Raw genomic sequence first — 24,224 nt, 5'->3', positions numbered from 1 at the left:
TTTTCTAAACTTCAATTTCAACGAAAAGTTAACTATTAACAATGGGTGATGTATGTTGAAAGTATTGATGTATTTCCTATCACTGATAGAAATAGATGTATTTCCATTGGAAGCATTTACGAGGACCAACAAGAGTTTTTTCCTCTCGGAAAAAGGTTTTTCCGATAATAAAATGTTTTTTCCAACGGCAATTGACCCTCGATAATCACATTGTGTCATAGTAGTAGAACATCCAAACATCTTCTAATAAGACTTCTCTAAAATCAATTTGAACTCAAACATCCGGCCAAAATACACATAAGTACACTTATGCTCATATTCTAACAATTAATCACACTATAAAACAAAAACTGGAACTTAGCATTTGGTTGGAAAAGTAGATGGGGTAAAGTGTGCGTGATGCAATGTAATGAGAAATTTTTCAATGAGATGAGAACATGATTTGCTACATTAAATGTCATAATATAAATTTATATATATATATATATATAATATAAATGTTATAACACAAATGGTTGAATACTTAAAAAAATTTTAACCACTTATACTATAACACTTGATGTACAAGTTGTGTTTCCAGCACATTAAAAAATTCCTCCAATGCAATGCGATGGTCTTTTGTTTTTGTCTTGGTAATTGCTTGAATTGTGCTTTGGGCAGACGCTTTTCCACCAACTCCTCAAAACTCTCGTATCTTTCTCTCTTCTCTCTCACACTCCCCCATTTTCATATTCATATATGATATTCACAGATCGAGGAGCTCCAAATTTGCAAGTTCATTTCAGAAACTGATCGGAATCGCCGGAAGCGCGTGGGTTTTCTGGTCACACGAGTAGTCCACAGCTCAAGCTTGATCGTGGCATATCACTCGGATCCCTTTTATTTGTTTGAAGACCTGATCGATCATCCATGATTGATATTTGATCCCCCAGGAGACACAGACAGCAACGTTACAGCAGCAGTCGAGTCTCACTAGAGCTTTGGATCTTTGGCGGCTTGTAATTTTGTTGTAACTTGCTAATTAAGCTAGATATAAGCTTAACTGACAAGCTAGCTTTATCTGGGATTGGGAATTGAATATCGTCAGTTTTTCTGGGGATGCAGCAGTTGACTCGTATATTTGTATGTAACTGCAACTGTAACTGTTGGCTGGCTGCCTGACGTTGACTATAGTACAGAAGACTGTGCAAAAACAGCCTAAACCACTCATCTAGTTGAAGGTAACAATTTAACTGCTAGGTTTCTAAGAGTAACCGATCGAGGTATATTTGACTACCCACTCTCTCTGACTCTCTTTTATGTATTGTGAACATCCGCTGGATCTAGTCAAGTAATTTCATCAGTGAAAAGGAAAGGAAGCTCTGGCAAATAATAGTAAGTGGTGGGAGAATGCGATGGCAGGGTACAACATAAATGAGTCGACCTCAGTCTCCGCCGCCTCATCAGCCCCAACTTCAACTGCTTCTCCCTATGTCCACCCGCTTTTCAGGCCCCAACTCCACCTCCAACTCCAACAACTCCATCACCATCCTATTATTCCTCTACAACAACAACAACAACATCATCATCATCAACAAGAAGAACAAGATGATGATGATGACCAGGACGACGACCAAGACCACAATATTACCAAGATCGAATCTTCCGATACCGCCGCAACCAGTTCTGGTGGCGGTGGAGGCGGAGGTGGAACTGGTGGTTCCACCCGCCGTCCCAGAGGCCGTCCTGCAGGCTCCAAGAACAAACCCAAGCCTCCCATCATCGTCACACGCGACAGCCCCAACGCCCTCCGCTCCCACGTCCTTGAGGTCTCCGATGGGGCCGACATCATGGACAGCGTCTCCATCTACGCCAGGCGCAGGGGCAGAGGCGTCTGCGTGCTCAGCGGCAGCGGCACTGTCACCAACGTCACCCTGCGTCAGCCAGCTGCTCCTCCGGGAAGCGTGGTGACTCTTCACGGACGCTTCGAGTTACTATCGCTCTCCGGTACGGTGCTTCCGCCTCCGGCTCCTCCCGGTGCTGGCGGACTCTCCATATTCTTGTCCGGGGGGCAGGGACAAGTGGTGGGAGGAAACGTGGTGGGACCGCTGATGGCTTCCGGGCCTGTGGTTTTGATGGCTGCGTCTTTTGCAAATGCGGTGTTTGAGAGATTGCCATTGGATGATCCGGAAGAGGGAACTACTACTCCTACTGGTGGTGGTGGCGGAGGCAGCTTGCAAATCCATCAACCCACGGGGTCCCAATCTTCTGGGGTGTCTGGTGGTCTTGGTGATGGTACTGCGGGAAGTAGCGGCGGAGGTGGAGGTGGAGGTGGAGGTGCTGGGCTTTTTAATTTGGGAGGAAATATGGCGGCCAACTATCCCTTCCCGGGGAGTGACTTCTTCGGATGGGGTGGTGGAAGTGGAAGTGGAAGTACTCCGCGGCCTCCGTTCTAGTACTAGTACTACTGTGGTGCTAATTATGGAATGATTTTATGAGATATGTACGGTGATAACTTCAGACGCTTTCGTGTTCATATATAAATATGCACATCTACAAACGAAAGAACGATGATCTTGATCATATATCTTGAGCCTAAAGTTGCCAATGTCGATGAAGGGCTAGCTAGCTAGCTTGGTGTTGATCAGTACTGTCGATGTAAAACAAACAAACTTTGCAAGGTCAGTAAAATTAATCAATTGCTACTTTCTTCAATCTCTACCTAGCTAGCAATTGATTTAATCCTCTGTTATAATTATAATTATATATACTAGCTAGTTTATTAATTTCAAAAATGTTAGTTAATTGTACTGTGATGATCGATGCACATTTCTAGGGTTTATTATTGTGGTTCTAATATGATATCCATCCTTCTCCGGCAGTACTAGTACATTATTATTTTTCTTGATTGAATATAAATTAAATTTCTGCTTCTGGATTTCTAATTAACTTTCAGTAGCATATCATGCGCACAAACTTACTAATCCTTGTTCCCCAAAAAAAACAAAACTTACTAATCCTTATTAATCTGGATATTTGTATCTTAATTTGAGTTAACACAAAAACACATTTATTCATATAATATCTATTTTATTCCTGTACTTGGCAGGTAGCTTCTCACTTACAAGATCTTTGTGTTCCATGAGTTCTCTCTCTTTCTTTTTTGATTCCTAGAGTTGATTTTACGGTTACACTGACACAAGATATATAGCCAAAGTATTTAAGCACCTTCAAAAGCCTCTTTCAGTCTTCCCTTACAGAAACGGAAAAAAGCAAAACCCTAGAATTAGAAACTGAGTTCGAGAAACGAGGCCAAAAGCATCTCCAGATCTCTTCAAATTTCGGTTAACTGACCAAAACGTTACAGCAATAGAGACTATAAAACGTAAATACAGTACGCTTAGAGATGCTTTGCTAGCTGCACCATATAAACATCCGTCTCTCATCCCACCTTAGGATTGTGCGTAACTTGAGGTCCTAGTAAGAGCATCTCCAATGCAAAGACTAAAATAGTTGGGTCACAAAAAGGTGGTGAATTATGTAGTTTGGTTTTCTTCTCCAATGCCAAGATTCAAATCTTACAACTCGTTTGGGGTTTGCACTGGAGGAAAAAAATTTATACTCAAACTTCATATTTGAGTTTTCATAATTGGACTCAATTCTCATTTTTCTTGGTTGAATAACAGCTTTCCTAAGGTCATCTCCAACCGATCCGGCCAGAGGGTCATAGGGCTAAAAATAGCTCAAAATGACATGAAAATTGTCTCTAACCGAGGGCTAGGCCAAAGGGATTATGGGTCCCACCGGGCCAAAACCACCAAATCAGGCCAGCAAGCTGGCCATCTCCATCCAGCCTGATGAGCCCAGCCGTTTTTATTTTTTTGGAGGAATTTTTTTCCTACACCATTTCTCACATACTTTTCACCATTCCATACTATCTTACCTCATTTTATTTCAATTCTTCACATTCTCTTCTCTTCCAATAATCTTTCCTTTAATTTTTTTCAATAATTTTCAAATGGCCACCTCTTTCAATAATCTTCCAATATGTTCGAAAATCTTATTTTAATATGGTAGTTTGATATAATTATATTAATTCAATTAAAATAATAAATTATGTTTGGCCTATAGCCTTTTGGCCCTCTCGGTTTGAGATGGTTTTTTTGTCACAGGGTTATGTTTGGCCTATGGCCCTTTGACCCCTTCGGTTGAAGATGGTATAAAATATGAGCTAGCATTATTCATTAAAATATAATTTCTTTGAGGGCTATAGGGCTAAAGAGAGTCATCTGGCCCTCCTTCAGTTGGAGATGACCTAAGTGGCATGGTCTCCACTTTTGACTCAAATCTCATATTGAAACCCAAATTTGGGCGTCAATTTTAAGTCACAATTGCATTGGAGAACCTTAGACTCATATGAGACTCAAATATAAGATTTGGGTTCAAATTTTCGAGTGCATTGTCATCTCCAAGAATGTTTTGCTAGTAATTAGAAATTTAATTAGAGAATTTTTCATATTCGTTCATTAATGAAAACAAGTGAGCATAACATCCAATTGTTAGTAAGCACCGGTCAGCCATATGGAAGCGAATTCGTTACCGGGAAACATATTTTTTGGCTGAGTGTAAACTTTTCTAGTGGTCTAGTATGAAAAAGGAAAACAATATCAGTTGTTTGCATGTTGTTTGTTGTATCAAAGTCTCTCAAATGGTAAAGAATTTAATATGCATATATATTTTCAAGGGAGAACCCTAGCTAGACTTAGTAGACTACCATATTGCTTGTTGAACAAACACATTTATCCCGCCTTGTTTTCATTTTGTTTCTTTTTCGATTGCTTAAAGTAATTACTTTCAAGTTCTGAGACTTTGCAACATTTCAAGAAAATAGTAATAATCTTCTGGTTTTATACCACTACATACATGCTACATGCAAGAAATCTGAGAGCAATTTAATTTTTCTCTCATCAGTTTCTTCTTCAAACATAATAATATTAATATAATGCTTGTCATATTTCCATGCCTTTTTCTTTATACATATGACATATGTACAACAAATGCCTATGATTCATGCATGTTCATGGATGGCATGGGTGCATGAACATTACCATGTAAATTCTTCACATACGGGCTTGAGTCGTACTTGAATCGAATCAGTCTACCCAATAAACGCGGTGGACTGGCCCATGCTATTCAGATTGAAAAACAAATAAAGCAGCCTGAGATGTGAGATGCAATAAACAGTGTCAGCCCATATTTATATATTATCTTCATCTGAAGGGGTTAAACGTAGTTTCTTAATAATTTATTATTTTTAAGTTTATACTTTAAATTTATTAGTTAATTAAACAACATTTGAATGTTTTCAAATTTAACCATTGAATTTGAATCAATTATTATAATTGAAAAGCTGAACTCCAAAAAAAAATAGCTAAAAGGAGGGCTACATTTGACAATAGTCTTTGAAGGTCTAGTTGGTTCTTTAGTTATTTTAAATAAACAATGTCAACCCATACTTATATATTATCTTCATCCGAAGGGATTATACGTAGTTCCTCAATAACTTATTATTTTTAAGTTTATACTTTAAATTTATTAGTTAATTAAACCACCTTTGAATGTTTTCAAATTTAACCATTGAATTTGAATCAGTTATTGTAACTGAAAAGCTAAACCCCCAAAATAAAGGACTAGGAGGAGGGCTACATTTAATAATAGTCTTTGAAAGGTCTTAGTTGGTTCTTTATGTCGACATAGACCACTAAACGTGTCGGCTTCAAGTTCAACCCACGCAACTTTAGTTATTTTAAAATATTAAAAAAAAATTGAACTAAACCTAAAATCGGAAGTAAATCAAGTTGATAAACTAGCATGCATTAACACCAACTGAACTAGTTGCAACATTCTTTCACAGCCCCAAAAAGAAGAAAAACAAGAACAATAATATTTTTCCAAAAAAAAAAAAAAAAAAAAAACAAGAACAATAATATTGCAACACCCTAAAAAATTATTCAACTGATCCACGACATGCGATGAAATTTCAAACCCCATCACTGTTCAAAAGGAACACGCACGAATAACCGCCCATGCAGGCTAACTACAGCAGATGTTTGAAGGGGATCAATTTTTCCAGGTAAGCTCACAACCTGTAAAACGCAACATAAACTGCATTTGTAACTGTAATCAAAATAGATATCAAAACTTGTAATAAATTGTTAAATCAAAGCATTCACTCATGGTAGATACTAGATAGGATTTATTTAAAACCCAGAAATCAAAGCTTTGGTCCAAAATAGATTATCGTGGGAGCTGGCATTGGTTCGGACAAACCCAAACAACCTGAGACAGATCCAACCTGCACCGCACTTTGGGTAACCAGAGCAAGATTGGGAAAGGATTTGAATCCTATTCTTGGATCAACAATTTATGATAATTTTTCAGCTTGAACTACAAGTTCACCAAACAGTTTCGGATTTGGATGATTATTATCTTTTGCAGGGATGTCCATAGCTTAAGAAAGCATGACATCATCATTATTGTACAAAGATTGCACATATGTGTCTGCAAGTATTTACATATTACCATATGCATCTATAAAACATGTTGTTTACAATAACTTGTATGATAACTTCATCCTCTGTACATAGATAATCGACGGATAACATATTTTAGGTATAAGTTTCTTATACCAACTAAACTGTGAAAATCTCATAAAGTTACCCATTTCATAGCCATAAAGCCCTTGTTATTCAGTTCAGCATTGTTATTAGCACTCCAAAATTGTCATCATGCACCTCTCCCTCCATTGATTTCTATTAGAAAGGAGTCCATGATGACTATTTGGATTGCCAATGACATCCCCCATTCAATACCGTGTTTTTTTCTTCCCTTCATTGTTTTCATCTTTTCCGCTAATTTGGAAATATGGATGAACAATCTTTGGGTTTTTGGGTTCCTTGGGTTCCCACAGGTAATATATATTTATTTCTGAGCCAAGCACGAACCATAGAAGCTAATAGGAAGATTAGATACCTTCTTAAATGGTGTAATACCCCAAGGATTGTCAATCTGCTCTGGTTGACCTGTTATAACAAGACGTCCAGCTGGATCTGATTGAACTCGGACCTGGGGAGGAACGCCATAGATTAGGACAACTATCTTCATGTCAAAAATGATGAAGCGGAAAATTTCCAACCAGACGCCAACTGATGCTATATTATGCATATTTAAGGACAATTAAACAATTTAGATCCCGTTTGATAATCATTTCGTTAATAGTTTTTAGTTTTCAATTTTTTATTTTTTTTTTTGTTTGAGAGAAAAGGGGAAATACATGGGATAAGTGACGTATATAGAAGGGTGGAGGAAAGATGGTGAGACAGATATAGAAGAGGTATATATACAAAATGAAAATTACAAAAATAAAAATAAATAAATAAATAAAAACTACTTTCAGTTCTTTTCACTTACCCTCGTCTGTTTGGATGAGAAAAATAAACTTGGAATTTGGACAAAAGTCAAAATTTATAAATTAACGTGCCCCAATTCCCTCATTTTGGATTCATAGCATAGAAATTTAGAATTTGGAAAAAAGAATTTGGAAAATAAACTCGCATCACCCCTCTTCATCCCACCTTTCCCCCATATACTTTCCTCATATCCCAAGCACAAAAAGTGAAAACCAAAAACTAAATGCAAAATGGTTATCAAATGGGCCTTTAGTTTCTTCCATATTCAGACACACAAGCGCAAATACTGCATAAAGACATGCATGAAAAGGGAGATACACATTTATGCAAATGGCCCAAGTGCCACATGATTAACTTCCTCTGCCAGTCACAAAGTTTAAAGGAGATGTGGATGATATGGAGACATATTATCATCCAATGAACCTAGCATCACATAGGACCAATCAATGAGGGAGATTAAGAAATTAACAAAGCCAACGCTTTGGACACCTTTTTTGTTCTTTAGGACAACGAAGGCAGTAAAAGGGAGGATATGTGAGGTTATGATCATCTCTGTGGGCTTCGGTTACTACAAAATTTAGAGATTTGTCTTTTTCAAAAATTTGGCATAACTGGAATACGACTATTAGTTAGTTTTGTGTTGTTCTTATAGTTTCTAAATGTATGGGTGATGGTGCTATTTATCTTGTTTTGTTTGTGCCCTTGCGGACTTCTTGTCCGCTTTTGTTTTTTTTTTTTTTTATTGTTTCATTGCAATAAAAATTTGTTTCTTCATAACTTATTATTCGACTTCAATGTTCATTTACATGGAATACCTCCTCTCCATCTAACAAAGTTAAGGCTTTGGAAATCTCTTTTGATTTACTCATGAATTGTTGTGGCCTAAATCAACAGGAGGACCAAATCATGGACATGTTACTTAGAGGGATTACTTATGGAAATTTATGATGTGGGCACCTTACAATCATATTGATTGTATTATGGACTCTATAAACTGGCAACAGAGGTGGAAACATCAAAGCAAAAAATTAGTTAAACGACTAATGGTTTTGTCAGTCGTAATTCAAAGACATCTTACTATCCAGTCCAAGGAAGAGAATAGATGAATTCATAGGCTTTTGAAAAGGGAAACAGATATTCAAACACCAACTGACTAAGAATTACAAGTGGCCCGGTTGACATGTACAAGCAAGCTCAGTTTTTGGAAGATTCTTAAACAGAGGATCAAGATCCTGTTTTAGAATGAATAGATGGAGTTATAATATAGAAGCTCTTGTGATTCAACTAAGTATGAAGATTGAAGACTTATACGTTGAAGGAAAAGACTGGTGAACCAACACACCAGATTGGCTCCCAATGGGAGGTTATGCAATGTGATCATTGATGGAAGTTTAAATAACAAAATATCACTAGAAATGCTTGACAAGCTCAAACTTAAAACTAAGAATTTCCCACTTTTTACAGGTTTTCTTGGTTCAAAAAAGGGATTGAGGTAAAAGTCAATGTTCATTGCCTTGTATCATTCTCTATGTCGAAGTTTTATCAAAATATGTGATGCTAGTGCTATGGATGCTTGCCATCTCTTACTACAGAGGCCTCGGCAACATGATGGAGAAACTCTTTATTATGGTTTCCGGAACATCAATACAAACCTGAATGATGTGACAAAGGTAATTTTGGGTCCATTGTGAGGAAGTGTGGGTAAATGCACAAGGGAAAAAGTGCCAACTACCTCTCTATCTAGGAAAATTTGGAAGAAACCCAAGTAGATATTCATGTGCATGCTCTATTAATAAAAGGCAAAGTGTCCATTTCGACTACTAAAGCATCATGGTGAAAATACTTACCAAGTATAACTACCTCAAGGCATGGAGGTGTCAATAACATTCAAATGTGGCAGAAGTTCAGCCAGTCAATGAAGGTGTCCACCATTGAAGACTTTGATATACTGACAAGTTAATTTTAAAAGAAAGGGAATGATGGCGGACCATCCAATGGATCTTTTAGCAAACCCAATCATGGAGCACCAACTAAAATACTGAGCCTAGCATTGCAAAGAACAGGTCAAAGATGGAGATTAATACTGAGCCTAGAATTAAGACAAAACACCCACAACTTGCCTCTAGGCACCATTTCTTTAACTGACTTCCCATTCGGCATACACGATGGAAGCAAGGCGGCTGCAAAGTTTGAGGTTTAGGGTTTCGCAAAGAAGATGAGTCCACACCCTTTGAAATTTTTATGCAATACAATGCCATTTGGTTCATTTCTCATGTCCTTTCAAATGAAACAAACATCTTTACTAAACTGAATGTTGAGGTCTAACAGCTGTCTTCTTTTTAGTAAGCTGATTTTAAACCATGTACTTTTCCCCCTTTATCTTCTCCCCCTTAGCATTGCATCCCAGATCTTTCAAACCCACCTCCATGCCTCACTCCCACAAGAAGCAAACCAGCAAACTCCCATCTCCACTTCACGCACCTCCATACCATACTCCTTGTTTTTCTTTTCTCTTTTACACTCCAATAGGAATAGCTCAGCTTCTCAACAGCTCTCTTCTATATTCCTTCTTTGTTTTTCCTTTACTATTATGTTTATGTTTCTATTCCAGCCACCTCAAACATGTCTAGTAGACTAATACTTTAGTCTGAACAGAACTGAATAAATATATGCAATACGCTAATATTTAGCACTGTTTTGTGTTGTTAACATTGATAATTTCTACATATGTAACTCAATCTGTTCATCTTTTGGTAATGCTATGTTGACGGTGCTGTCTTGCTAAAAAAATATTCTGTAATTATTTGAGAAGCAAGGGTTCAACTTGGATTGTTTCATTCAGATTTCTTTAAAGTCTGAGTAATTGAGTATTTTATGTTTTGAGGACTAAGTATTATGCTTCAATGACAGTTAGTACCGTTACCGTGCATTATTTATTTATTTCTTATTAAAGTAATCCCTGTCCTGAAAGGCTTAAGCCTAACCTTGCAGGACCAAAACGCAGTTAATGCCTTTCAATATATTTAATAAATAAAAAGAATAAATAAAGAATATCGTTACCAGTGGCCACAATACTTGTGAATGAATTTAACTTCAGAAGTGTGGTAATAAAATATCTTAACATAACCATAACAGTTCATCTAATTAATCATAGCCGTCAATCATAACTATTAAAAAAGATCATGCAAAAATCCCCATGTTATCATACAACATATAAACCAGCACAAAAGAGAAGTAAATAGAAGAGCAAAAGGAAGAGGGTGACAAGGGTTTACCTCCTCACGCAGAAGACCAGGAACCAAAGCATATACCTCAAAGCAATCTTTCTGAGCATGTAGATATGAAAGTAGTCAGGACCAACAGAAGATAGCCAGCAACTCACTAAAATTTACAATATAGGGAAGCATATTAGGAAAAAGAATACACAAACACACTTACAGTTTCTAGTACATTGATCTTCACCCAATCAGCTGGAGGTCCAAGATCAACAACAGTTGTGACTACCCTACCAGATGAAAACCATGTCCCAATGATTTGATGAGGAAAAAAACAAGAGGGTAAATAAATGCAGCCGTGCACACAAATTTGTTGCCTGAGATGTACTTAGCAAAGTACTTTATAGAATGAGTAAGTTTTGAGTCAGCTAAGGAATGGTACATATTAACAGCCTTCTTAAAAGGTTCATATTATTTCTTCCACTATCAGCACCCAATGTACAAAGGGCACTCAAATGTCCAATGAGTAAAATCTCAATTTCTTTGTTAAAGTCCTTTGCTTCTTATATGCAAATAGAGAGTTACCATTGAAAAACTGTGCACAAGTATTCTTAAAGTTTATTCAAATTCAAGCATAACAAAACAGACTCCACAAATTTCAAATGAATGTTAACACACCATCACTTTTTAGCGATGCATGAAAGTAAAAACATTCAACTGGAACAAGTAAGGAGAAGAGTTGGTCAAGAACAGAGAAATCATAGCAAAATAAATATATTTACAAAAATGACCAGCAAGTAATGATCTTAACTGCTTATCTGCCTCAATACTTGCAGTTGAAAGCTCCAGGTTTGTTGGTGTCCTGTGTTTAACCGAACCTGACAAGACAATGTAAACAGTAAATGCATTTTAAGCAATAAAATATTGATTAGCCAGAAGAATTTTCATTGCAAGGGAACATACCAATGCTTTTAAGATTCTTTTCACGCTTTGGGGTAGAACTCAAGTGCTTGTCCTGTAAGTAAATGAAATTTCAAAAGAAAATTTTGAACCGTGTTAAATGGCATGCAACTTTTCCAGGCATACAATAATAAGTACAATCATTATAGTGAGACAAAGAGAATCAACAAACCTTAATTGTAGGCTCGGCAACCTCACCATATCCAACAAGACGCTGTGCATGCCAACCCTGCATAGCACGAGCTGCAGCATCCCTTCGTGCCCTGCCTGATCCAGGCACTTGATGAGCACTTGCCTACACAAAAGAAAAATATAAGTGTCAATGGAAGAGGAAGGGACAGGTGTCCGTTGTATACAACTATGCAGTTAAGAGGCCTGATGCTGAACATTCAGAAAGGCAACTACAACAGTTACAACACCATGAAAATTTTCTGGTCAGTTAATTCAACAATCCTATTAACCTAGCAAAAAAAGTGGAAAATCCAGATGCAATCAAAGAACTAAAATGTAAACAAATGGAATATTCACCTCCTTCTCAACACTTGTAGACTGAGTGATAGGTCCAACAGGAAGCCGAAGCTCACCAATTTTCCTCTTATGCTTCTCATATTCCAAAAGTGCCTGCACAAGTTGATAAGCTTAGCGCATGAAATAATACAAAGCTTCCACAACAACTAGCAATTTGATACAATTACTGAAACAATCCTTGACCATATACCTGGGAAACAGAGTCTAATAGTAACAAACTCATAGAATTCATTTTAAGTGGGCTCAAGTTCCCTGTGAGAATCAGTTTTCCACCTTTGACCACAGTGTAGAAATATAGCCTATCGCCCATATGTGGACAGGAAATAACAAATATACTCTATTCTAAAGTTTTTTAAATCATTAACAAATATCCACGTCATGTTATGGATGCGGCATGTCACTACTACCCAGTTAGCATTACTAATTTCTAAATGAATAGAAGCACACATACTATCGTGAAGAGTTAATGGTTACCAAAAGATCAAGTATCTATTATGGAAAGATTTGTAGTTGCTGATCCTCTTGTCCCAGGAAAAGTCATTACCTTTTCATAAAATATGCGGAATGTCCAAGATACTGTTGTGCACGTCCTGAGAGAGAGAGAGAGAGAGAGAGAGAGAGAGATAGTAAATTGAACACTGGATGTGCAGATATTTAAAGATGAAAATAAATACATAAAAGGGAGCTGCAATACATCCAGCAACATAGGATTATATAAAGCTACTAGCCAAAATATAAAAAGATAAGAATGGAAACATAGCAGTAACAATGTTAGTTGTCTGAAACTTTTTCTTTCTGGGACATGAGCTATATGCAAGTTACAAACCAAAATCCATCATGACCTCCAGTAGAGAAAAAAAAAAGGCTAAACTCCAAATGCCAAAGCACTGCAGGTTCTAAAATTTATATGACAGAAATATTTTTCTTTTTTATTGGGAACACAGGCTATATGCACCTTACATACCAAAATTTGCAACAACCTGCAACAGTAGGATATCTAAACTCCCAAATGTCAGAAGGTTGTAAATTTTTTATAGCAGTGATCAAGGTCCTGAAATTTTAATAAGAATAATGCAGGTCCTAAATGACTGCTAGAAAAACTGTAAAAATAATGTTCCTTACTTGGGGGGATGGAAGGACTCTCCTACTTGCCGCCATAACTTTGATGCAGTCACCTACAGTTGCCATAGTATAACTCAATTAATAAATATTTAAACATAAATTAATCTAACTTCATCCAGATTCATAAATTAAACATGACCAAGCGTTCAGAAAAATTATAAATACTCCTTAGGACTTGTTGCTTATAAATTATGGCTTTAGTAATAGTAAAGCCTTGACAGCTAGAATTTTGAGCAAATAATTATAAAATAAAATAATAATATTCTCTTATTAATAGCACAAAAGAAACAATAATTCCTCTAGCATTCATCAATATAACATGCGCGGAAAAGGCAAAGTTTACTACAAAGGAATAATGGATTAATAGATGAAACAAAGAATGTGAAGAAAATAAAGTTTCCTGTGTATTCAAGGCCAAGGTCAACTTCCTACATAAGACTATTCAAACAAGATGTCAGTGTCCACTTCCATGTCAGCTAGGTTTTTCTGGTCAACGTTATTCCAATTCAAAGTCTTAAGTAAGAGTTGCATGAAGTCTAGAGGTCAGTCCAAATCCAACAGTGATACAAAACTCAAATCAAATCACACAATTAATAGACTATTGAATAATAGAAAGTTCCCAAACAAATTAAGGAAAGTATACATTCAAGCCACTGCATAAAGTTCATACATGTCCAGAACACAACTCAGAAAAAGACTGTTCCAATGGCTTACTGATAAGTGAAAGTGACTCAAAAAGACATTCATAACTCCAAACCTATCTTCTTGAAAGAAAAAAAAAAAAAAAAAATTAGGAAAGTGCCACTCGTATGCATCATTGACGCAAAGATGAAACACCACCAGAGTACCAAGAACTCCAACTTGGATAAGATTTCTACTCAAGAACTCCAACTCAGTTCTGCTAAAACTAGTACTTAGAAACAGCTCAGCACAAGCTTCCTGCCACCAAACCACTGCTTTAAGGCACGAAATGTTGGTGGGTCAAGCATCAACACGTGCAAAAAATGAGTGTAGCAAAGAAGCGAATGCTTTGTTGGATGTGTGGGCACGCAAGAAAGGACAAGATTAAGAACAAGGATATCCGAGGTAAAGTAGGAGTGGCCACAATTGAAGATAAGATGAGAGAAATTTGGTTAAGGTGGTTTGGACATGTGAACCGAAGACCTACAAATGCTCTGGTTAGAAAGTGAGATTATGAGACAGAGGCTTGGGGCAAAAGGGGACAAGGAAGACCTAGGAAGAGTTGGAAAGAGACTTTGCAAAAAGACACGGAGTACTTGGAGCTAACGGAAGACTTGGCGCAAAACCGAGCACAGTGGCGTTCTAGGTTCATACAGCCGACACTACTTAGCCATAGTGGGATAAGGCTTTGTTGTTGTTGATATAATAGCACCTTGATTTTCTCAAAGTTACCAAAATTTACCAAAATCACTGTATATAGTTGGTGAACTTTCCCTCAGACACCATGAATGAGCATTTTATATTTCAACTGCCACCTAATTTAGTATAACCAATCAGGTCAATATTGAAGTAACAAAAACAATTTATTAAAAGACCATGCATCCATCATATTATCCCAGCATCTGACACCAGACAATACATTAGTGATAGGACAAACATAACTTTATTAAGCTTGGTATGGTTTGGTAAAAACACTTAAACTTATAAACCAGTAAAGCCTTGAATCAAAATCTACTTGAGTGCAAGCGTTCTTTGCACTGTTGTGCACATGCATATCAGAACTCGATGATAGCCAACAGATGTATGATTATGCTGAGCATTAATTTTAATTATTCCAACATGCAACAAGATGTATACATACCACGTCATAGCCACCCAATCTAGTAACAGCTCTCCATAACCTACATCGCACAAAAAGCATGCAGAAATTAGTCAACACCTGATTTCAGCCTTCAGACACGCATAACTCCCTTTTTATACCCTAAAGGTAAACATGACTTAAATAGTGAAAATAATTATAACCAGAAACTTACTTAAGGCAATTCAGCGGCTCTCCATAAAACTTTGGGGCCTTAAACTCCAAGGTGTTCTCCCTGTAGAAACTTTCCACCTCCTTCATAAATGCTGCTTGCTGTGATGGTGTCCCATCCCCAGATTCCTCAGCCTCAGCCATCTGCAAATTAAAAAAGGAAAATATTGTTGTAGAAAAGGAAACAGGAAACGTGAAGGGAAAAGAAGAGAAATTTTGCAGGACTAAGAGTACTCATTTGAGTCAAATCATTCAGAAGCAATAACGTTATGTCTGGACATGTATATACTCAAAGTAGAGTACCTCAGTATCGTTCAACCCATTCTTCAACTCCCCCACTCCCATTTGTTTATCATCTACAGTTTTAAGCTGATTCCTGTCACTGGCATTGCTGGCATTGTCCTTGTGTTCTATGGGCACATCACTAAGAAGAGCCTCATTGACTTTAACATCAGCAACATTTGCCTCATGAGTAGGCGGGTTGTCCTCAGTAGCATCCCTCATAACTTGATCGTTGGTTTCCGGTTGAGGTAGCTGCCCAGTCTGATCCTCCTTGGACGCGTGTTGTTTGGTATTCGATTCACTGAGTGACTTTTCTTCGTCCTCCATCTAAACTATATTTATTCAAGCCTCTGAAATCTGAATGCAACAATAAGAATAATAATAACTCTGCTAAACTGCATTTTATTTATAAACACAGTATGAAGAAAACCCGAGAGGGATGCACGAGCACAAGCACTGGCACCGGCACCGTTAATGACAGGTGATTTAACAAAAACTTTAAACAAAATGAAATGCGCTTAATTGAATTGTTTCCCAGTTCTACACAATTAGTTTCTGAAATCAAAACCCTAACAGTAACAAACGTAAAATTGATGACAATACTAAGAAATTGAGGGGTAGAGAAATGCGGGGAGTGAAGGGACGCTTGCCTGTAACGGAAAGGTCGTGGCGGAGACTGAGTGGAGCCGGAAGGTGCAACGGCGACGGCGTCGTATTATGGCAGATAATGCAGGTAAGTGGGAGAGTGGGGGAGCAGAGACGGAGAGAGCAAGAGAGAATTTAATAAAAATAGATAATACAAGGAATTGTAATTATCCGGAAACGGAATATATGGAAAGGTTTTACGAATTCTGTTATGGCATTTACAGATCGATCACCGCCATCGATCGGGATAAGGAAAATTTTAACGCCGGTGGCAAGTTGACGGAGACAATCAGACACAATTGCAGGTCTCTCTCACGCTCTGTTCTCTGCTGCTCCCTTCCGCCGTGAAAGAAGCTCTGACCAGTGACTGGACATGAATCAATGCTCAACACCTGGCAATTAGCCATTTACTTTTACTGCCGGTTCGATGGGCCCATTACTAAAACAAAAATGAAACTCAACAACAAATATAAACCTTTATACTCACTTCAATCTTTTTGAAGTAAGTCTCAAAATTTAAGCTTTTCTGATCTTTGGCCCAAAATTTGATTTTGGGTTAAAACTTAAATTTGGGGCAAATTCTGGCTAGTTTTTTAGTTTGGGTTAATGGTGTGGCCCATTTGTGCGAGTGAAAGATGGACGTTGAAACACAAACGCCCAAGTGAGACGCGCACAGTCTGAGTAACACACCCATGCACCGCAGCTTTGGATCCCACCCACATGGGTTTGTCGCCCACTTGTTTGTTCAATTAATGAGCCTAACAGCTCTTTTGTTTTAATCCAAGGGCAAACATTCAAATGGGCCGTTGGAATCAACGGTATACATTTAAGTGATTTAATGTTTTGTTTTATATTTATAAATCTATTAAATTTAACGATTGATATCTAATATGATCAAATCTAATCTATTAAAAAAAAAATCTAAAAGTCCAAATTTAAATCCAATGGTTATAATAATTAAAAAATATATCTAACTTAAAATTCACCCAGAAACTCAATAAATATCTATGTATTTGTTCAAACATCCACACAAAACACTTTTCTCCTACAATTGTCCCAACTTTTTCTTAGTAGCACACTTTGCAACAAAGAAAGACCAATACTTAGTAGCACACTTTAAAATCCATTGTGTTTCATGAGTTTCATGGTGTAACATCCCACATCGCCCAGGGGAGCGATCCTTAAATGTATATTCCCATCCCTACCTAGCACGAGGCCTTTTGGGAGCTCACTGGCTTCGGGTTCGGTAGGAACTCCGAAGTTAAGCGAGAAGAGGGCTAGAGCAATCCCATGATGGGTGGCCCACTGGGAAGTTGCTCGTGAGTTCCCAAAGACAAAACCGTGAGGGAATGGTAAGCCCAAAGCGGACAATATCGTGCTACGGTGGTGGAGCGGGCCCGGGAAGTGGTCCGGCCCGGGCCGGGATGTGACAATTGGAATTTGTACATCCCGGCCCGGGGCGGACCACTTCCCGGGCCCGCTCCACCACCGTAGCACGATATTGTCCGCTTTGGGCTTACCATTCCCTCACGGTTTTGTCTTTGGGAACTCACAAGCAACTTCCCAGTGGGTCACCCATTATGGGATTGCTCTAGCCCTCTTCTCGCTTAACTTCGGAGTTCCTACCGAACCCGAAGCCAGTGAGCTCCCAAAAGGCCTCGTGCTAGGTAGGGATGGGAATATACATTTAAGGATCGCTCCCCTGGGCGATGTGGGATGTTACAATCCACCCCCCTTAGGGGCCCGACGTCCTCGTCGGCACACTTCCGGCCAGGGATTGGCTCTGATACCAATTTGTACATCCCGGCCCGGGGCGGACCACTTCCCGGGCCCGCTCCACTACCGTAGCACGATATTGTCCGCTTTGGGCTTACCATTCCCTCACGGTTTTGTCTTTGGGAACTCACGAGCAACTTCCCAGTGGGCCACCCATCATGGGATTGCTCTAGCCCTCTTCTCGCTTAACTTCGGAGTTCCTACCGAACCCGAAGCCAGTGAGCTCCCAAAAGGCCTCGTGCTAGGTAGGGATGGAAATATACATTTAAGGATCGCTCCCCTGGGCGATGTGGGATGTTACACATGGTGTCGGTTTGGTGATTTTCAATATTTATTGGAATCTAAATATTTTAGATTAAAATGTTCATAAAATTAAATTATGATAGTTTACATAATTTTTTTAAACAAAAGTTCCTTTAAAAAAAATAGCATAACTTCATTCTTTAATAATCAAGGGCTAAAAAATTAACCCAAAATAATTAAAGTATAAATGTTTTTTTTAGTTAAAACCTAAATTTTCTGAGCTAAAAATTTTAGGTTTTAACTTAAGAGTTGGAGATGTTCTTAGGCTAAAATTTTGCCTTGGATTTTGTAGTCAACTTCCATCTTTTATTATTTACAAGGCACCTCAAACTTGTGAGTCCCAATTTATCTTTTAAACTTTAGATTGAGTCTTACTGTTGTAGTTTGTTTTCATATTTGTTATACTTTTTTACAGTATTTCTATTATAGATAGTTTATAAAATTGACTTAACTCATCGTTTTGATCTCTCAACCTAAATACCGATTAATTTAATCATTACGATTCAAATACGTTAATTTTTTTATGCGACATACATAAGTACCACAAAACCAATAATATGACACCACATGAAGATTAAAAAAATCATTAGAAACAAAATAATAAATGAAACCAACAATTGAACTCAAACACATAATTAATAGTCTCTTTTTAAGCTTTATTCAATCATAGGAATACAATCTCGATCAATATTTGGCTAATAGCAACAAAGGGAACTACTTGACTGCCACAAAACGTCGTACTTTTGTCAAGGTTTGCGAAAGGCACAATAAAATAAAGAAGGAAATGGTGATAGGCTTTTCACCACCTGCATAATCAAGGGTTAAATCACATAAAACTACTTGCAAGAAAATTAAAATAAAAAAAAATTGTAGTATAAACGGTTGAAGCAATGTCAATCTTCATAGACTGGTATGAACAACTATGCTGAAAACAATTCTTAGTTAATTATTTAATACAAGCTTTAGAAAAATTGAAATTTTGACTTAAAGTAACAAGTGTAAATAATTAAAAATCCTAAAATCAACAATAATGAAATTAAAGAAAGCAATCGGTTTAGAGAAAATTAAGTAGGGAAAACACTAGAGTTTAGCCTTCACTATTGACAATCCTATATAGTTCTACCAATTACTTATGTGTTAACGCCTGCAAACTTTGAAGGTAAGGTTTTCACAATGCATATTCTACTTGGGGCATTCAAACTATAACGTACATCTAACATACAATTCGTTTATGGCGTTCTGATCAAATCTAAATATACAAGACTCATTAATAAAAAATTGTGAATACCTTATGAAAAACCATGTAACTCTTAAAGTGTAACATTTGCCTCAAGTAAACTTATAATTTCCAACCACAATAAGCATTAACCAATTTCAATGTGACATCCAACATAAATTGCATCTGATTACTTATATAAACATTTTAATCGTGATCAAACATCAAGATATATAGATAGTTTAAAAGTGGTGACTGAAAATTTAAAGCAAGCATGCATAACATTATAAATAAATTGAAAAAAAAAACAAAAAAAAAAAAAACTACATATTCATGTTAAGGTTCGTAGCCTCACCCTAGCAAGGGAGAATTAGAATTAGTTATGAGAAAATATAGAAAACATCCTTGTAACAAATCGTCAAAATCTCCTAATTAGAGATCTCCGAGTCTAAAAACATTCTCCCTCCTAAATGCTAAAAAAATCAACATATAAACAGACCTAAAAATCTGTATCCTACCTTAAATAAGACTCCCAACAAGTCTAGAAAACCTAATAAAAAAAATAAACTAGACACATTCTTATTCTAACTTAGAGAAACTGGTTAGCCAAAGAATCAATCCGTTTACCATTCAAATATGCGCTTAATCAAGCATACGAGGTTGGCGTTGGAAAGATAAAAACGTTCCCTATGATTTTGAAGAAGGAACTTTCTTAAAAACAACGTCATAATTAATTAGTTTTGGCGCAAACAAGCCGAAAACGTCAATATGTCATTGTTGCGCGACCAACCTTCTTTTATTTGTCACGGTCAAACGGTTAAGAATTAATGATTGGTATTTTACACAATCATCTTGGAAGACTCTTTTTTTTTTTTTTTTTTTTTTTAGTACAATGATATATTTTACATTAAGGAGAGGGGAACTTCGGCTAAGCCACACAATGGGCAACCTAATTTGGTATCAATTCGCCGTCCATGAGATACGAACTTAAGACCTCTCACTTCCATGTGAAGAGAAGTATCATCAGACCGTAGTACTGAGTGACCATCTTGGAAGACTCTTGAATCCACTCAATTGGAAATACTCCAAAATTTCTTCATTTCACCACTTTTTGAGCAAAGTGGACTCACATGTCCTACAATCAAAATATAAAGCAAAGTATCAAAAATTTTCCAAAATATACAACAATATCAACTCCTTAGATGGTCCTCAAATTTTTTGGGATCGAAAATGAAGGTGTTGGGGAGCAACCGAAAATCGAACCAAAAAAGGATGAAACCGAAACTATTGAAATGTTCACTAACCAAAACCAAACCGATCTCGAACACTCAGTACATGATTCATGATTCAGAATCATATATGCATTCATTTGGTAGGATCGAACTGAACCAAAATATATACTAGATAAATGCTAAGAGGACTCTCTTAAAATGGAACTGTCTGTCACCTCATGCTTTTGACACAATATTTTATAATTTTGACAGGAGAATTGACGTTAAATTATGAGGTGACAAAGAGTCTACGAAGAGTTTCATTTTTAAGAAAGTCTCCTAACATTCCTCGATATATTATATATAAGATAAGATAAGGAGACAGATTTTGACAAATAATTCTACAACTTCTTAAACCTTTAGATTGACATCCAATGGTCCTAATTAAAAGTAATGTGAATGATTTCAATCAATAAATGACATGAATGAATAATCATAAATAAATAATGCAAAACGTGGGAGGGGGAGAGGGAGAGGAAGACCTCCATTTCGTTCGTGGTTACCCAGACAACAAAATTTGGTTTAATTCTTCATGACAATTAGATAAATAAATAAAAAGTGATATTTACAACTTAAAACAATGTAAAATTTAGGATAGCAAACTTTTACCATAACTTTTGACCCAAAAAGAAAAAAGTTTTACCATAACCTAATCCATCACCTAAAGATACTAAGTGAAGACTGAGGATCTAGAGTTTAATTTTGTTTACTTAACAAAGGATTTAAGAGATAGAGTGACAGCTTGATATTCTTTGCATGCCTAAAAAAAATTTATAATCGAATCAAAGTAGAGCATAGTGAACACGTCAGAATTTTGTTTGTTGTGTATTTTTATAATTATTTCCTACTCTTATGTTTTTGTTATACAGAAAAATAGTAGTTTCACTGCGTATATAATTAATCAAATATCATCCATGGTTGAGAGGGTTTCTAAATTCGTGACGGATTGGTGTAGTTCCTCTACACTTAGAGCATCCCTAATAGGGGCTTCATCCTTCATGAGACTACAACATTTGAAGCCTTAGTGAGAATTTCCATCTCTAATGAGCCGGAAAATGGTTAGATCCACTACTTGGGCTAATAGCTTTCTTTCTTGGGCTAGCAAAAAATTAGGCCACATTTAGCCTAAAAAGCAGTGGGTCCCACAAGAAAAGTAGTAGCCCAAGTGAGTTAAATTCTATCACTCTCCACTCACTTGCGAATACATTTACACTATGTTTGGATGAAGAAAATAAACTTGGAATTTTGAAAAAAGTCAGACTTTATAAATTAACATGCATTAATTCCCTTGTTTGGATTCATAAACACAGAAATTTAGAATTTCCTTATAGAAAAAAACTTAGAATTTGAGACCTCCAATTTTCAAGTTTAAATTCTATGTAAATAGATGTCATTTCCAAATTTCTATGAGTGAGGGTTTAAAAGTAACAACTTCCAGTTTCAAATTCCATTGTTCTTTTAGGTTATCCAAACAATAAAATTCGCAAATTCTTGGAAATAAAATTTCGTCGTAACCTTAAATTTTCTCATCCAAACAGAGTGTTATACTCGCCTTTTATTCTTTTTTTCAATTTTTTTTTTTTTTACATATTTTTCTTCCGTCGGACTAAGTGTTCTCGCGTTGTAAAGAAGCCAACAATGTCACATCCCCGCCCGTGGCAGATCACTTCTTGGGCCCGCTCTATCACTGTAGCACGATATTGTCCGCTTTGGGCTTACCATTCCCTCACAGTTTTGTTTTTGGGAACTCACGACCAACTTCCCAGTGGGTCACCCATCATGGGATTGCTCTAGCCCGGTATTCGCTTAACTTTGGAGTTCCGATGGAACCCAAAGCCAATGAGCTCCCAAAAGGCCTCGTGCTAGATAGAGATGGGAATATACATATAAGGATCACTCCCCTGGGCGATGTGGGATGTTACAATCCACCCCCCTCAGGGGCCCGACGTTTTCGTCGACACACACGCAGCCAAGGTTAGGCTCTGATACCAAATGTCACATCCCGCCCCGGGACAGATCACTTCCCAGGCCCGCTCCACCACTGTAGCACGATATTGTCCGCTTTGGGCTTACCATTCTCTCACGGTTTTGTTTTTGGGAACTCACGAGCAACTTCCCAGTGGGTCACCCATCATGGGATTGCTCTAGCGCTACTCGCTTAACTTCGGAGTTCAAATGGAACCCGAAGCAAGTGAGCTCTCAAAAGGCCTCGTGCTAGATAGAGATGCGAATATACATATAAGGATCACTTCCCTGGGCTATGTGGGATGTTACAAACAAGGTGGCTCATCGGCTGGCGTGATGTGGTTTATCTTTTGCCTCAACCAGCTTCATGGTTTTAAGAACCCCCTGATGTAATCCGTGATCTTTTAGTCGAGGATGCTAACTCTATTTAATTTTTTTGGTGTGGGACGCCCTTTTTCCCTTCGACTAGGTTGAAATCCCCTGCAAGATTTTTATCGAGGCCCACTGTTGTGCACCCTATCCTCGGACATGTACATGTATTCTTTTCTTTGAATTAATGAATATCGTACTTTCTCAAAAATACTTAAGAAATAAAATGATATAATATGTTTTACTAAATGGCTTACTTTTATTAATTTCCAAATAAAAACACACTACCTATTACAATGACATTGGAAATTTAGAAACTAACTGAAAACATAAGTAAACAACATACCTAAATTGCAAGGGCATTATAATTTAGTTATGAAACAAAATCTTATCTTGTCAAAATTCAGATAAACAAACCAAAATATGAGATTGAGATAATATAACTTAATCCAATGGTTCATAATTGAAGCAATCTAACTTTATCAAATTTTGAAACTTTTTAGGTTGAAATGTTCATAATTTTTTTTATTTTTTATGAGATAACACATGCAAAAATCAATCTAAGAAAAAGTAACACAAAAATAAAAATTATCATGCAATCAAGTTATTACATAAACAAATATATATAGTCTTATACATAACCCGAAAAATAGGCCCTCATTGGAGATTCCTCAAAAAACCCGAAAATAAATAACCCCTCATTGAAAGATTCTCTTTTAAAGCCCCAAAAATTTATTAAAGTTCCAAAATAAGCTACATCTACTACTTTTTCAGCTACGTAAAAGGATGCTCTTAAAACACCAAAATATCAAGCTATGAATAAACAAAGGCATGAGAGAAAAACATAGTGGGAAGTGATGGTAACATCTTAGATTGAAAGATAAGACAAAGAAGAAGGATTTAAGTTTGTACACTTTGCACGATTTTATTTTTTATGAAAATAAAATTACTTGAATTCTTTATTTATTTATTTTCATGATGCACGGGAACAATTTGAGTTTTACTTAGGGGAAAAGGATTCTCGTTGGATTCTTTTTTCTGGGGAATTACTCATCATACATCATACATTGTGTAGTTAGAAATCATTTTAAATTTTAAATTTTAAATTTAAACTTAAATATAAATAGTATCTAA

At 36.8% G+C, this 24,224-nt stretch overlaps 2 protein-coding genes across 2 annotated transcripts; one reads left to right on the top strand and one right to left on the bottom strand.

Moving 5' to 3' along the window:
• Nucleotides 1-637: 637 nt before the first annotated feature.
• LOC103961769 (AT-hook motif nuclear-localized protein 25) lies at nucleotides 638-2,694 on the top strand. The gene is made up of 2 exons (XM_048574888.1): nucleotides 638-1,220; nucleotides 1,327-2,694. Exon 2 carries the CDS (start codon nucleotides 1,395-1,397, stop codon nucleotides 2,433-2,435), a length of 1,041 nt encoding a protein of 346 aa, XP_048430845.1. The 5' UTR covers nucleotides 638-1,220; nucleotides 1,327-1,394; the 3' UTR covers nucleotides 2,436-2,694.
• Nucleotides 2,695-5,837: 3,143 nt separating this feature from the next.
• Nucleotides 5,838-16,579, bottom strand: LOC103961770 (AT-rich interactive domain-containing protein 5). The gene is made up of 14 exons (XM_048574942.1): nucleotides 16,196-16,579; nucleotides 15,567-15,902; nucleotides 15,268-15,407; nucleotides 15,096-15,135; nucleotides 13,274-13,326; nucleotides 12,696-12,741; nucleotides 12,152-12,244; nucleotides 11,796-11,918; nucleotides 11,627-11,678; nucleotides 11,475-11,541; nucleotides 10,887-10,953; nucleotides 10,724-10,774; nucleotides 7,012-7,104; nucleotides 5,838-6,125 (listed from the first exon to the last, which is right to left on the bottom strand). Exons 2-14 carry the CDS (start codon nucleotides 15,870-15,872, stop codon nucleotides 6,030-6,032), a joined length of 1,227 nt encoding a protein of 408 aa, XP_048430899.1. The 5' UTR covers nucleotides 15,873-15,902; nucleotides 16,196-16,579; the 3' UTR covers nucleotides 5,838-6,029.
• Nucleotides 16,580-24,224: the final 7,645 nt, after the last annotated feature.

The sequence above is a fragment of a genome, unplaced genomic scaffold, assembly GCF_019419815.1.
Source record: "Pyrus x bretschneideri cultivar Hongxiangsu unplaced genomic scaffold, Pyrus_bretschneideri_v1 Contig76, whole genome shotgun sequence".
Lineage (NCBI taxonomy): Eukaryota > Viridiplantae > Streptophyta > Magnoliopsida > Rosales > Rosaceae > Pyrus > Pyrus x bretschneideri.
Note: the sequence above shows the minus strand (reverse complement) of the source record. Positions and strands in the feature narration are given on the sequence as shown.